Source organism: Anopheles funestus, chromosome 3RL, assembly GCF_943734845.2.
Source record: "Anopheles funestus chromosome 3RL, idAnoFuneDA-416_04, whole genome shotgun sequence".
Lineage (NCBI taxonomy): Eukaryota > Metazoa > Arthropoda > Insecta > Diptera > Culicidae > Anopheles > Anopheles funestus.
Window position 1 is genome coordinate 55,350,395 of NC_064599.1, and position 14,464 is coordinate 55,364,858.

At 36.9% G+C, this 14,464-nt stretch overlaps 1 protein-coding gene across 7 annotated transcripts in view; it reads left to right on the plus strand.

Moving 5' to 3' along the window:
• The window catches only part of LOC125770195 (uncharacterized), a 65,978-nt gene that overhangs the window by 44,169 nt on the left and 7,345 nt on the right, over positions 1–14,464 (plus strand). For 3 of the 7 annotated variants that reach the window (XM_049439564.1, XM_049439565.1, XM_049439567.1), the window contains 3 exons: positions 11,676–11,812; positions 13,197–13,449; positions 13,550–13,806. In XM_049439564.1, the coding sequence (XP_049295521.1) occupies positions 11,676–11,812; positions 13,197–13,449; positions 13,550–13,806 (647 nt within the window). Of the gene's footprint in view, positions 1–7,438; positions 7,619–11,675; positions 11,813–13,196; positions 13,450–13,549; positions 13,807–14,464 lie in introns of all 7 variants that reach the window. The other 4 variants (XM_049439562.1, XM_049439566.1, XM_049439563.1 and 1 more) reach the window with 3 other exon arrangements.

The window sequence follows — 14,464 nt, forward strand, 5'->3', positions numbered from 1 at the left end:
TTTTTGAATAACATTAATCCAAGGAAAATTCACTAGCGAATTAAACGGGATAAAAGCAAATTATGAACAAGAATATTTAGAAGTCATTACTATAACAATGAAGCAAAAAGGCAAACGGCTTACCTAAGTTACCGTCAATTTAAAACGTTTAAAACGTTTTTTTAAACGTCAATACACTATAACACGATATTCTAAGCAATCATCTATTGATGGGTAAACCGTCTCGCATGTTGTGACATTTTATATTAAAAAATCTGATTTACCATAACGCACGTGATTGATAAATTACTGTTTTGATAGTGCAGGATACCATTGGTGGATGATTAACCTTTTTGTCGGAAAGGTCCAATTTACGCATAATTTGCATCATATCTCAAAATGCCAGGTTGCCATCAGCCGGGCAATTGAAGCGAAACGAAAATTATGCCTACCCGGTTCTCAACATCAAAGCGAACGCAATATTTCTTATCCGCTCGTTAGCGTTAGCGCTGCCGAAATGGATGTTTGAATGTCAAAAGTTTCAGCCTAATCACTTTACGACCCATCCGAAATAGGTGACGTTTAAGTTTTTCGGGATTCGCACAAAACCAAACAAACAAAACCACAATCTCACCCAGCTAGGATTACTCTATCGTGCTGTGCGGCTCATCCCGCAACTTGCCACACAATCGGAGTTTAGCGTAACAAACGATTGTCACCCTTCAGTTGTCACAATAAATCTCGACCTGACAGCACAAACCTAAAGGCCTTGCGTTTTCTTCGGCATTGGGAAAGATAGAAAGTCACGAGAGATGAGGATGCTTACGGGTTTGAGAGAGCTGATCACGTTGTGAATGAAGCAGTTTCCTTTGCGTAGCGTGTGGTGACACCTTTGGACAGGGGTCAGGCTACCATTTGATGATCTGAGTGTCATAATTTGTCACCGGTTTCAAAGTTTGTTTGTACGAATAAACTAAAAGATTTATTAGAATTACGCAAAAAATATTTATTTTCTTTTTAAACATCCTACTCTCTAACTGGTTTTGATGTTCGTGACCATAACTTTTGTTCATCTAGAGCGTTTTTTTGAACTACAAAAACCAAATCATGGCCCTTTTCCATTAGTAACCAAATTTTATCTGATACACGATTATTGGGAAGAATATTTTTTTCGCCACTTCCAAAACTTGAGCTAGCTTAATCAAAAGCATGGTATGAGGCATACCATCGACGACTCCGGCACCAGAATATACCACCTGTCGTCAAGTACACGGTGTCATGGAGTGTGTAAACACGTACGTCATCAGTCGACACTAACACCCACAGCGTCATGCCGTTCCGACAGCGGCTGTCTTCTTCGGTACCGAAACGATCATGTTTTTCGCTTGACACAATTTTGTCAGCAGCATGATGCTTTGCACACAACGTTTAAAAAAAAAAGAGCGAGGAAGGCCAAGTTTGTGTTGTTTTTTTTCCTTTTCCAGCACAACCAAATTTGTTCTGCTCCCAATATTGGTGTATGTACATTACCTCCCTGGGTTGTTTTTTTAATTTTTTTGGGAGTCTTCCAACGGTGTGGAAAAATATTTTAACACTCACAAACATCGATCCCGTCCCTTGGCGATTGCGATTGGTATCAGCTAAATTTGTTAGACAAGTTCGAACACCGTACGAGCATCGTTGACCGCTCATGTTTCCTCCGGTCGATGACAATTTTATTTCATAAATGAGTTGTTCGTTTCTTCACGAGTAAAATTAAATTAGAAGCAAGTCCTGTAACTACTAGTACAAAAGGAACAAACGAGCATTCCTTTTTGATTGTACTTTAGTGAGTTATTTCAATGAACGGTTTAATTATCGAAAACACAACATTAGACATGGAATCCACTGTCCGTGTAATTGAGAAATGAATTATTTTGTTCCGCTTTTAAAGTAGCCTTATCGTTTATAATTTTCATCTGACCTCTAGCCATAAGTTTCCGAGGGCTCGTGGAATCGATCGATCGCGTTATGAATGATTCAGCGATGAATTCTATTTCACGGTCACTGTAGGCTTACTCGGAACGATATGAGTTGGTGGAATGTAGAAGCTTTCCACGGTCCAAGTCGGTTGTGATTTTGTTTACATTTTTTTCACATAACATAATTAAATGCTTTCCTGATTTTGAATGTTCAGTAATTTTCTTATTATATGTTTTACAATATTAAAAAGTATAAATATATTTTTATTATGATTACTAAAGTATTTGGGAAATACTAATAATACGAATCATCGGGATTTGCGTATCTTGAATTTCCGCGTACATCGAAAGCGAATGCAGTATGGTTTACGCTGGAAAGTTGAAGAGTTGGTTTTAGTTTTTCGAGCTCTTAGTGCATGTAGCATTTTACGACATTTTGCATAACAAATTTAATCTACTTCAAATCCTTCGAATAATCAAGTTCGTGTCTGTCAGGGATCACCTGTATTGTTTTTAGTAGATTCTATTACAATTTTTAATCATTTTTTTTAAGTAAAGGTTTACTACACATTTAAATTATTGAAATCAATCAAATAAAATAGCATTATATACTGATCAAGAATGAAGGAAGAAGAGAAGCCTTTATGATAAACACAGCTTTACGTATAACGATAACTTAACGAGACAAACCTACGCAACCGTGGTCAAACCGTTGGTAAGGAAATTTGAATATAAATCGATTATTTATCTTTCGATCGATCGTCCGTTAAGGATACGTCCAAAATCAAAACATATCAAAATGGAAATCAAATAGTGATGTGATGTTATTCGACGATTAAATAGCAAATAAGTTACGAGAGTTCCGTTTCAATATGTTTCCTCCGCGTGCAGCGTGCAACAATAAAATTGACCTCATCTTAAGCGCAAGAAAAAAAAAACGCCGCCTACGCCGAGCAAAACCGGCAAGAAAGTTCATTCCACAGTCCCAAAAATGTTGCCGTTTTCTCTTTCAAGTGAATTTTGATTATCAGGCCTCTCAAAATTTTATAGCATTTCCTGTGCGTTTTTACAAACATTTTAATATTTCTTTTTTACGTGCGTGCGTGCTGCCCGCGCACGACAAACCAAAGTCCACGGCTCGTGCAAACCTTCATATTTATGTACGTTAACGATTGATTTATGACGACCGCGTTTTTTTTGGTTCTTTTCATTCTCTCATGTCATACTCATGTCGGCCGGACTTTACTGCACCGAAAGCATTTCGTTTCGGATTTTTTTTTTATTTTTCATTCCGGACACTCCTCATTTGCTGACACTGGCAATAAAATACACCAAAATTTAATGACTTCATACCCATTTAACCCTGCGCTTCAAGTACTTTATGTACAATGAGCAAAAAGATTGAATGTTCGATGGTGCGAATCTTAAATCTTTTATACATTTTCATCTCACAATACAAAATACAATTCGTGAATCAGAAACCGTTGACCTTACCACACCTTGCTCGTCAAATGGGATGGTCCGAAAAAAAGAAAGTAAAATCAGGCATGAAATATTCTCAAAGCCGTTTCTTTTTTATTATTCGTACTTTGGGGAATTTCGCGTGTCACTCGGCACGTTCTGTGCGGTATGATTGATCAGCTTGGCGGTACCAAAAAACACAGACACACCCACATATACACATACACGCACACCTACCCCGTGTTACAAATGGAGCGTAGAATCGATAGCGAAAGTTACGCTGCGTCTGTTTTGAGAATTTCCCCCGACGCAGTGGATTGGTTTCGTTCGGTTCATTAGCGGCGCGTGGATTTCACGTTCGACTCGCAATTCCTTCGAGAAGACTTACTTAATCAGATTTTGTCACGCGAAGGCGTTCTGCTTGTGCGGATTTGTAAAGCGAAATGGTTTTGGTTTGCTTTTCTCCCCTGCCCCGCGGGACGGGTCGGTTAAATTTTATGGCAAAGCATAAAGTAACACTCGCCGAAACGACATGCACGGGAGCGAAAGGGAGCAAGATTAATGTGTCGAATTTAAAGCAACGCATTTGAACGGTATCAAGATCAGTGATTTGTTTTGTAAAACAGGGTGCCGACTTAAGGCTGAAAATGTCTATTCCGCTCCCTTTCAGCTCTCTAGGTTGGTTTTTCACTTTGAGATTTGTAACCATTAGCTGCTGTTATGACTTAATTTTGATTGGAAATTTTATACTTTTAATGCGTCAAAACGAAAACGTTAAAGTTGAAATGTATTGGTAGGGGTTAATTTCAAACATCACAAGCAAAAATTAAGCACGATTTTGTTTTCTATCTTGACTTGATTAATTTTTTCAATTTAATTTTTAACCAGCCAATTTTTTTATTTTTTTATCGTAGAAAAAATATAAAAATATAAGTTTTGAATGTGTTTCGTCCAATTCGTTATTTTATTCATTACTACGAAGTATAAAACGGCGTGTTGAACAACATTCGACTTAGTGGAAAATTCGAGCTTTGCGGATTTTTCCGGAACGCATTTTTTCGCATAACTCGGAAAATGATTATACTTTATGTTATATAAATTTGTCACAAGTTTTTAAGATTAGAAATATTTAAAATGTAACTAAATTGTGTAAGGAATGTTGAGTAGTTTGAATAATTCAATCAATATTTCCCAATGTTTTTTTTAATCAGATTTATCATGTAAAATCTCACGAATGTGATGTATTGGAGAATTTCAGCAAATTAGTATGGGATGAATAATTTTTTACTAAGCACCACAATGAGTGTTCTAGAGAGCCGCACTCATTGCCGACCAATGGCTTATACCATTCAATGTAATAAAAAAAATTTATCGAGTGCCTCCCTTGATTTAATGCGCTTCACGTGAGTCATTCAATACTACACTCATTATAAATCGTAAATCGCTTCTATTTTATTCATTCCTATCATGCTCACTCTTGTCCATCCTTTTCCCTTCTGTACCATTCCTTTTCCTCGCTCGTACGTTCAATAGTGCTACATCTACCAACGGAATGATTAAACCAACCTAACGGAAATGGTGTGTTGCGGCACGCAGGATTTTCACAATGCAAAAACCATAGCGGCATGACTTTCGCAATATTAAGGCACGTTTGACGCTCCCTCCTTAGCACTGGAATACGAAAAACAAAAGGAAGAAAAAATCGACGTAAAGTATGCTGCAAACGAATGCGAAATAGAGGAGAGATATCCGTGAAGCTATGCCATTATCCTCTATGCCGGAGTATGTGCTTTCAATGCGAACCGTGCACTTGTTGCAGCATGCCCCAGCGCAGTAGAAATAGTGTGGCGTAGAGTGCAATTAGAAAGTACCGTAAACGTATACACCGGTAAATAAAGTGCTCGAATTCCACTTCCATTGTTCTCTTGTACTTCCTAGATTGATTTCGTTTGAGGGGTGTTTTTATTGTTCTTGTGTAGGAAAAGAATGTGCAGATTAGAATATGCAAATTCGATTGAAGTTTACTATTGGTTTAAAAATGTTCCTTGATTTTATTTATTTATTATAGATTTTTTTCCTATTTTCTTTAAAAAAAGTGTTTCTTGTTTGTGGAAATTTATCTTAGAAACTGATAATACTGAAAAAAAAAGATATTTTTAAATTGATGTAAACTACGTTTAAATCAATATAAAATAAAGCAAATCTAATCATCGTAAAAATAAAACAGTTAAACACCAAATAGCATGCAGTGTTTCTAGCTATGAGCAGCATGCAACTTCCGCATACGTGAAGTACCAGGCGTCTCCACCATGGATGAACCATGCAAGGCAACTCAATTAAAACAGCAGTTGAAAACTTTGAAATGATTTATTGATTCACATTAGCGACGATAAAATCACTTTAATGCAATATCCGTTGCTAATAAATTACCTTTACGTTACGATTAACTTTTGTAGTCAATTTGGTTTCCTGTTTTTTTTCTGCTGCATCTAAAATGCAAATAAGTTCACATACATAATTAACTTACTGTTTGCAATAGGGAGTAAGTGTGAACATTATATTTTAAATTGCTTTATATTACGTTCTAGCCATTATCGCTATTTAAAGTTATGCTGGTCAACCGTACTGTAGGATAGAGCTTAAAAAAACAAAATATACTCATTAAGTGGAACATTTATTGCAGACTGGTTTGCTTGCAAAGTCGTGCAGGAATTTTTTCCGACATGCAACGTGGATATACATGCTGTATGCAATTATAAAATCATTAAATTTATATCCTGCTGGAAGGGTATTATTAGTAAAAAAGCAATAAAAAATGCGTTAATTAAATTGAATTAACAGCTCATGCGCCACATACTCTAGTGCAACATAATCAATAGCATCGTTTGAGTAGAGTCTAGTGCATTGTGTAGGACATTTTTTTTTAATTAAAATCAAAACAAAATTCCAGAGAGAGTTAGCTTTCAAACATTGATTTTATAACTGTGCCTTTTGTGTTATTTGTAATAATTTTCTTATATAGCCAGGGTTGATTTGTTTTATCGATGTATGAAATTACGTCCGATAAGTGATTCCCCGCGATTTACCCCATCATTAGGAAGTGGTTAAGTGGTTCCTTAATTTAATAAAGTTGTAACTCACGCGAACCCGTCACCGGGCCGGATATCCGACGGAAAAAGCCACTTTGATTAAGTGCCCTATCGGTACTGGGAAAATTTGCCACAAACACCACATAGTGGTTAGGCCTTAAATTACATACTTATATACGTGCATTGATTGCTGCATCGTTGTACTGCGATTACGTTAGCATTCAAGCCTAGTGATATTAACACTAGAACTACCGGACTAGTCGTTTTGACTGGAACGCTTCATTTTCATCGCATTATTTTTTGAGGTTAAACAATCCTAAGATAGTTGAACCATGAATTTTACAAATATATTCTATAGTAGGATCTGCAATAAACAATAAAATATACTAGAATTCTTCAAAATTGTTTAAAAAGTAACCAAGAACGAAAAACGCTTAAAACGCTTGGTATTTCTAGTGTTAATAATGACGTACATAAGGCCTGGTCCACATAATTATTTTTTATGTTTTCTTACTAAGAATTAAATTCTTATAATTAATTTAAAATGTAAACATTACAACAATTTCATACTTAAATATATGTCACTTTTTATTTTTTTACACTAGAACGTCCATATCGTTTGTCAAAATGTTTGTCATATTCCAAATAATTTATGTTAGCTAATAGACACGACAAAAGTGATGGACCAATATTACCTTATCTAAATCGACAGATGCAATAGTTTGCATTAGATTTGTTGTATAAAATCAACCCCCAAACATCGGAAACCTTGTACAGATAGCTTTGCTTCCAGGATGCTAAAGTCCAACAAAATCACATCTCAAAAAATTCCTATCCAACAAACAAACGATCAAAAGTATATATACAGACTTCCATTACGTTAAGCAAATTAAGCGAGGAACCCAAAAATCAGCCAAAACCAACGATTCCCCGTTTATGTTCTTCCAGAGCTTCGCTGCACGCCCATTTCGGGCTTTACCTTACCCCCACAAACGCCACCCACCACGTTCTCTGACATGGATGCACCTATGCAACCGCTAGTAGACCGTAGACCCTCCGCGTCTATGATGAAATGGGGCCCAATTGCCGTTAACCGACGGGTACCCGAAGTGCCCACTGCCAGGCAAGGTTTGAACCGATTTCAGTCCAATTCTTCACAAAAAAGAAACCTCCGAAGTAATGGGGCCCGTACAATTCCTAAACGAATGTTAATTTAATTTACACACAATGCACACTATTTACCAACACAACGTACACACGTACATTCTGCACTGTGACAAAGCTGGCTACTAAAGTTCGTACTAACAATGCTCTCTGGTGGTAATGCTTGCATGTTCGCCCACTTGCGGCGTTGAAGAGTTTGTTTTCGAAAACAAAAGGCATGTGATAAATGATAGCCTTGCATTGCGAAGCAATAGATCCCCTGTGGCTTAATCAGCTTAACGCCCTATAACCAGCAGCTAAGATCACTCACTAATGTTCCCTCGGCAAAACAGGAGTTTCGTCTTCATCGTGTTGCTGCTCTTTGGCGGGCCAGCTAGCATCATCCATCAACCGTCGCAATATCCTGTCCCTACTTTCTGTTTTGTTGTTTTCCTGACCGTACTGCGGTGCGTTCACTAACCCTATGTAACATTTCCACTTCCCCATTCTACTCTCGCACGTTATCGCACGTTCGTTTATTATTGAATGTGCGTGCGAGGCACCAGGCAAAAGTACGCTTGATTAGTGCTGATGATACCTGGGAGCACTCTAAACACAGCGCCGGTAGAATCTTATTGCCCCGGGAACATATATTAATGCCCCTTCCATTAAACCGATGAATACGAATCATGTGACACGATGCGTGATAAGATAACATCAGTCCCATTGTTTTGTTGATATTGTATGGGAACTTGGTGTGAAACGAGTCAAACAATACGCTCTTGTTTGCCTGCGGAAAAAAATGGTTGTACTGACTGCGTGTACATCACATGTTTACTGTCATATTATATTTGCTCGATAAATCTAGCGAAGGGTTATTTTCATTATGCCATATAAAAAGTCGTTTATCTGGGCTTTAATAACTCGTGACTATAATAGTTATATGGTCATATTAAATCCGCTGAAAGCAAAAGAAAATTTATATGTAAAAAATAAAAAATTGTTGTTTTTTTAAGAAACCTATCAAAAAATATTACATTTCTACTAGAGTCTAAAGTTTCTTGATTTTTAAGGAAAAAAAGGAAAATGTGGAAAATGTTGTTGTTGTAAAAGTTGAAATGCTCTACAACGTTAATCGTCTTGGCATAACGACCTACTAAGTCATGTCTGACATTTCTGGCTTAGTTTTGCCTATCAACACTTAATTTTGCCGCGTAGCCTGATAGTAAGACCTCGCATCGTACAGGGGAAAAGTTTTGATGGGATTTGTAAGCCGTCCTGTCGTGTGAAAAACTGAAGCCTCCAGCAGCCATATCACACGGCCGCTCTAAAGCTGTACAAAATAAAAATCAAATTATTTTTCAAGTAATTTATTTCTGTCATTTATCATTGTCATTAAATATATTTATTCTAAAATTCTTTCCAAAAAAAAAAACAAATAAATGTTAGCACATTTCCAATGTGGCGATTTTTTTACGATTTTGTTAAAAGCTTAATCTACCTTGTGGAACAATTATGAACATCTATCTACTTTTTATGTATGTTTTAAACTATTCTTTTTATTCTTAAAAAATCAAGTTACCTTATATTTGCCCTATAGATATCTTATAATGCCGTTTTCGGTGCTTAAAATATGTTTTTAATGTAAACATTTTATTAAAATATGAAAAAAATACTTGAATAGTTTAATATTTAGTTTACTCTGCAACACTTTATTTATTTCCTTATTGAAGATAAAAAAATGTATGAACTGCTTTATTCATGCTATAAACATAATCTCGAAAAATAAACTCAAACCTAACTTTCACAACAAAATACATCATTTTGTTTGTGCAACGGTTTTATAAAACTCATTCACAAAGCCCCCCAATATGCAGAAACGGTGACGTAAATAAAACAATTTCATGCGACAAGAACGAAGGAACTTTTTTTTTGTTGTTAAATTGAAGTTTGTGAACGGGTGGGTGTAAAATTATGCACAAACAACAATCCATACGGCCGATCCACAGCCTACGAGTCCACTAACAACGACATTAAATATTTAGACCTTCAACAAAGCGTGGCAGCGTGGGACCAATGTTTAGCTATCCTTTCTATCTCGCTTTAGCGTTCGTTTCGGTTGTGATTTTTTTCCCCAAACCGCCCCTTTTTTGGTCCCTCATTTCGTTCCCTTTGATGGTGATTTGGTGTCTCTTTTATCTTTCTGCTATCGGTGCACCGCGGTGCCTGCAACGGAATGACGAGGCCGACGTTTACGCCGAACTTAAACTACTTTTCTCGCTCCACGCTGCTATGCGGAGGTGGTTATTTGAAATGGATTTTTACCCCCGATCCTTCGTGTTTTGTTTTTCTATATAAACTGTAGTTTCGCCCCTCGAAAAAATTCTTCTCCCAGGAGCTTATATTTTGAATGTTTAACATGAAAGCCGATGTTCCAAAGTTTATCGAAATGTTACAAACGATTCGTTTGCAATAAAAAATGCAACGCCACCTAGCCTTCGTTGGGTCCGAGATTGTTGGGTCGTCATCGTTGTGTTTTATGTTATTTGGAGCAAGCCTGAAATACTGTTTGATTGTATTTTTTTCTTCTTTCTATCATAACAAAATCACTTGCCTTTCCATTTGGCGATAAAGTGTATGAGTGTGCTATCAACTCACTTCCTGTTAGTAGGGTCGTGCTTTGTTTCGCTTTGGTTTTAGGTGCTTCCCCACATCGTGATTGAACCATCCTTCCGTGACCGGAATGGGAACGATTTTTCGAGGTCAGCGCCGTACTGCAGGCAGGTGCATTCGTGGCGTCGCATCATGCATCGGCAGACACGGTGGAGACAGAATCGGAACGATTTGCCGGCGTTACCGGCGTTCGATATTTGCCCGCTTTGATGATGATAGTTTCTTTACCCCTTTCTTGCTGATCTAAATTAATAATCTGATTTGTAGGACACAAGTTCAAAGAGGAAGCATTACGGCTACCACGATATTTGACTGCATTTGATTTACTATGCGTACAGGAAAAAAAACGTTAAAAGCATTTACTCGAAATGGAATTAAAATTAAAAAAACGACTCTGATTTACCACTTTTTTGAGTTTTCATAATTTATATTATTTTATTCTTTTCCTTATCTTCAACAAATGGATTTCCAGATTCCATGTTAAGCACGATAAAATTAAAAATATGTTTTGTACAAAAGTAAAACATCTTATTATATAGGCTTTATGAATAAACAATCTAACAATTGCTTATCCACACAAAACATTATCAGTTGAAAATTAAAATTGCTTCCAAACAACGAATGTCTCAGATGTGTTGTTGCTTCACTAATCCTATTTTAAGGCACACCAGCATTCATATCGGTCTTGTAGTTTTATGTCGGTACCAGATCCGTTTCAAGTTTCGAGATTCTAAAGCACCAGCTAAGTCAAACTGTCTTGCTCGAAACCCATTCGTATAGCAGTGAATTATTATTGTGCTTTCTAGCTAATCGAAACGGTTACCGGATGCTTATTTTCGGTGCTCCATTTTTTACCGAAAAACCGAGTTTCTTCTTTCCCCGCAGTTTTGCTTGATTTATTGCATTGGGCTTTTGGGGCTAAAGCTAAGCTTTTCTTTTATGTGGTGTTTTTATTTTGTGTTCATTTTTTTTCTTCTTCATCGCTGCTTGCAACGTGCTGGCATAAAAACACAATCCTAATTGCCGTATGAAAATATATTGTGTGCGTATATTTGTGTATCTTTTATTTTTCTTTTGTTTTTGTGTTTTGTTTCTGTTTCTGGTTTTGCTGTCTTGAATGAATGAATTTCTCGTTGAACATTTTTTGTTATAATTTTTTTATTTTTTGTTTTGTATCACTTTTCAACATTTTCTAACATTGCATTTCGTTTTTTATCTTCCATTCGGGATCGATCCAAATGCATTTATTTCACACCTGGTGTTTCTATGTTGATCCTAACGCTTGCGGTTGTATCTCGGTAAAATGGATCATCGCCACGGTCGTGGTATAAAAACCGTCCGTATCAACGACTTGCGGCCGAAACTGCAGTAAGCTTCGGAGGACAACCGGGCAGCGGTGGGTTCGTTAGTTCCCGCAGTGAACCGATCTCGCTGGCTACACTGGATAAGGACTGCTTTATCATTCCGGTCCACAGCCTGGACCGCTTCCTGCCGGCAGGAATTCCGGTAAGTGTATGGACTGCATTCATGTGGGGATAATCTATTCCACAGTGTTTTTTTACATATCATGTATATTTCATACATTTTGTCAGTTTTGCCAGAACCTTATATTCATATGAGAGTAGCACAAGAAAAATAAATCATAAGATTTTTTTTTCTCTTTCTAAAAGTTGCCCGACTGCAAGAAATTTTAATTGCATAATTTAGCAACAAACAGATACAGTGCTACTACAACGATACTGCTACAGTGCGTAACATAACAAAACAAATAATGGCTAAGAATTAATGAAAAACATTAAGACATAGACAAGAGAAAGGGATAGTATAAATGTTTAATTTAATAATTTTATTCTCAAATAATTAGTTCTCAAAATGTATTAAATAAATAAAAATAATAAAGAAACCAAAAAGTGTTTTAAGTAAATCAAAATTGAAAAAAAAAACTATTATTTCACAAACTCACACAAACACATCTACAAAACCCGAAGTGTCCTACTTATGTTTTTAAACAAATTTTGAAATAGTAGTATATAACAAAACATGGTTTTTTAGTGTTAGTGTGAAATAAATATATGACCCGGAAGAATCTAAAACCTGAACAGAGCTCAGGATTTGAATTCATTCAAATCTGCTTTTTTTGTAAACCTTCAATCATTAAAAACTATGAATACAACCAGGCCTTTTTACATAAATAAAAAAATCATTAAAAATCGCAGAAATCACAACTTGTATCTTAAAGCATTTTTAAAATCTCTTTTAGTTTTATTTACAAAAAAGATTGATTAAATCTTTTGTTTCTAATTTTGGAGAATCGAATTCTTCAGATTTGTTTATTCTCAAAGAACGAGCATTATTACAGTTACGTTACGCACTGTATAAAAAAGTAAAAGTTCAGAAATTTTAGTTTACCGAACATATCGATACGTAAACGTACAAAGATTTGATTATAAGCATAATACTGTGCTCTTACAAAAATGTAGAAAGCTAAGCATTAACACATAAAACAATAAATCCATAAACCTTTCTCATTGCTAACCAAGAACTAACCGCTTCATAAACTGAACTCACTCATGTGAGTAGGTTTTAACTCCATGATAAAACTTCTGCAGTATAATTTAGCACTAAAATTCAACTATACAACTACACTCGGAATGTACGTAAATCATGACGTTCACATAAAAATGCGTTCATTCATTAGCCCATTAAGTGTTTAAACCCTCCAGGCAACGCAACAGTGATGTTAAGATATTTTAATTAAAAAACTTCTCCTTTTCCTCCGTAATGTCGTTCTGCTGGCAAAGTCTCATTAATATTCACCGTATCTGCCACCTACCTCGGCCTGTAATTACTATCACGAATTTATCGTGCTTTGCCGATTCTATTTCTCCAGCAGCTTCCAACGCCGGAAACGGCTGACCCATCGCAGGTCGGGCCGCTCAGTGTGCTCGAGGTGTCCGATCCGAAGATCTGCATCCTAGCCCACCTAATGAGCCCACTGGAACCGATCGATCCGCTACTAGAATCCCCACTAGCCCATCCGCTGATGAAGCAGCGTGCCGTTGCGTCCGAGTTGCTGAACGAGGTCCAGCAGGGTAATAATGCCGTTGGCGGAATGCTGCTCGCCAACATGGAGCGAAGTTCCGGTAAGCATTGTTGTTGTTGTTGTTATTTTTTTTTTGATACAAACTTGTTCGAAATGCCTTTTTGGTTTCACCATTCTCCTGGTTTTTTTTTCCTTTTCAGCTGAGTTTCCCTTCATCGCTTACTATGTGATAAACACTACGCAAACCGATCCCGCCATGTTCTACACGGGTGTGCGCGGTGCCTCACTGTCCAAGTTTGAACCGAAAAATACGCGCTACACAGCAGCCCACACACTCGATCTGTACAGTGAGGTAGCGTCCATCTGTAGACCACCGTTGGCACTAGCCCCGAATGAGATAGGCAGCGTGAAAAAGGGCCAAACGCCATCCACCGGATACATCATTAGTGTCTACAAGGTATGTCGATAGAATCCCTTTACGAATTCATAATGCTCCACCACACCGACCACCAACTATCGTTAGGGTTGTCGTGTTTCGAGCCAGCATAAGAGACTTCTTTGTGATCTCTTGTTTGTGGAGTTGGCGGTTAACCAAAATCCTATGTGAACAGGTCGCAAGGGGTTGCAGCAGTAGATTTAGAATTGAATTACAGACCAATCACGTCCGGTCATCACGATCCGGTTTTGGGGATGACTTTCGAAGGGCTAATGGATTCATCTTCACTGACAATGGAAAGGATAATAACCCTTTATTGTGGGGAAAGAATTCATTTCAAAGGAGTTCCTTTTTTCCTGGCATTATTAAGATTCCTTTACGTCTATCGAAGCGGTCGAACGTTGGTTATGTTACATCTTTTTGAATGTTGAAATTTTTAAAATAATTAACATACATAAACAATAGACTACAATACGCAGGAGACAGAAGCCGAACATTTAGAACTTGTGTAGCATCCATATTGTTGCATCCATAAATATCATGTACTACGAAATCATTCCTCTCAGAATGAATTAGTTATAAAACATTTCCATTATAATAATAATATTAATAATAATACTATTTTATTCATTGAGGGAAGGGGTGGTATTCGGTGGTGTATGTGATAAACGGCGCCGGT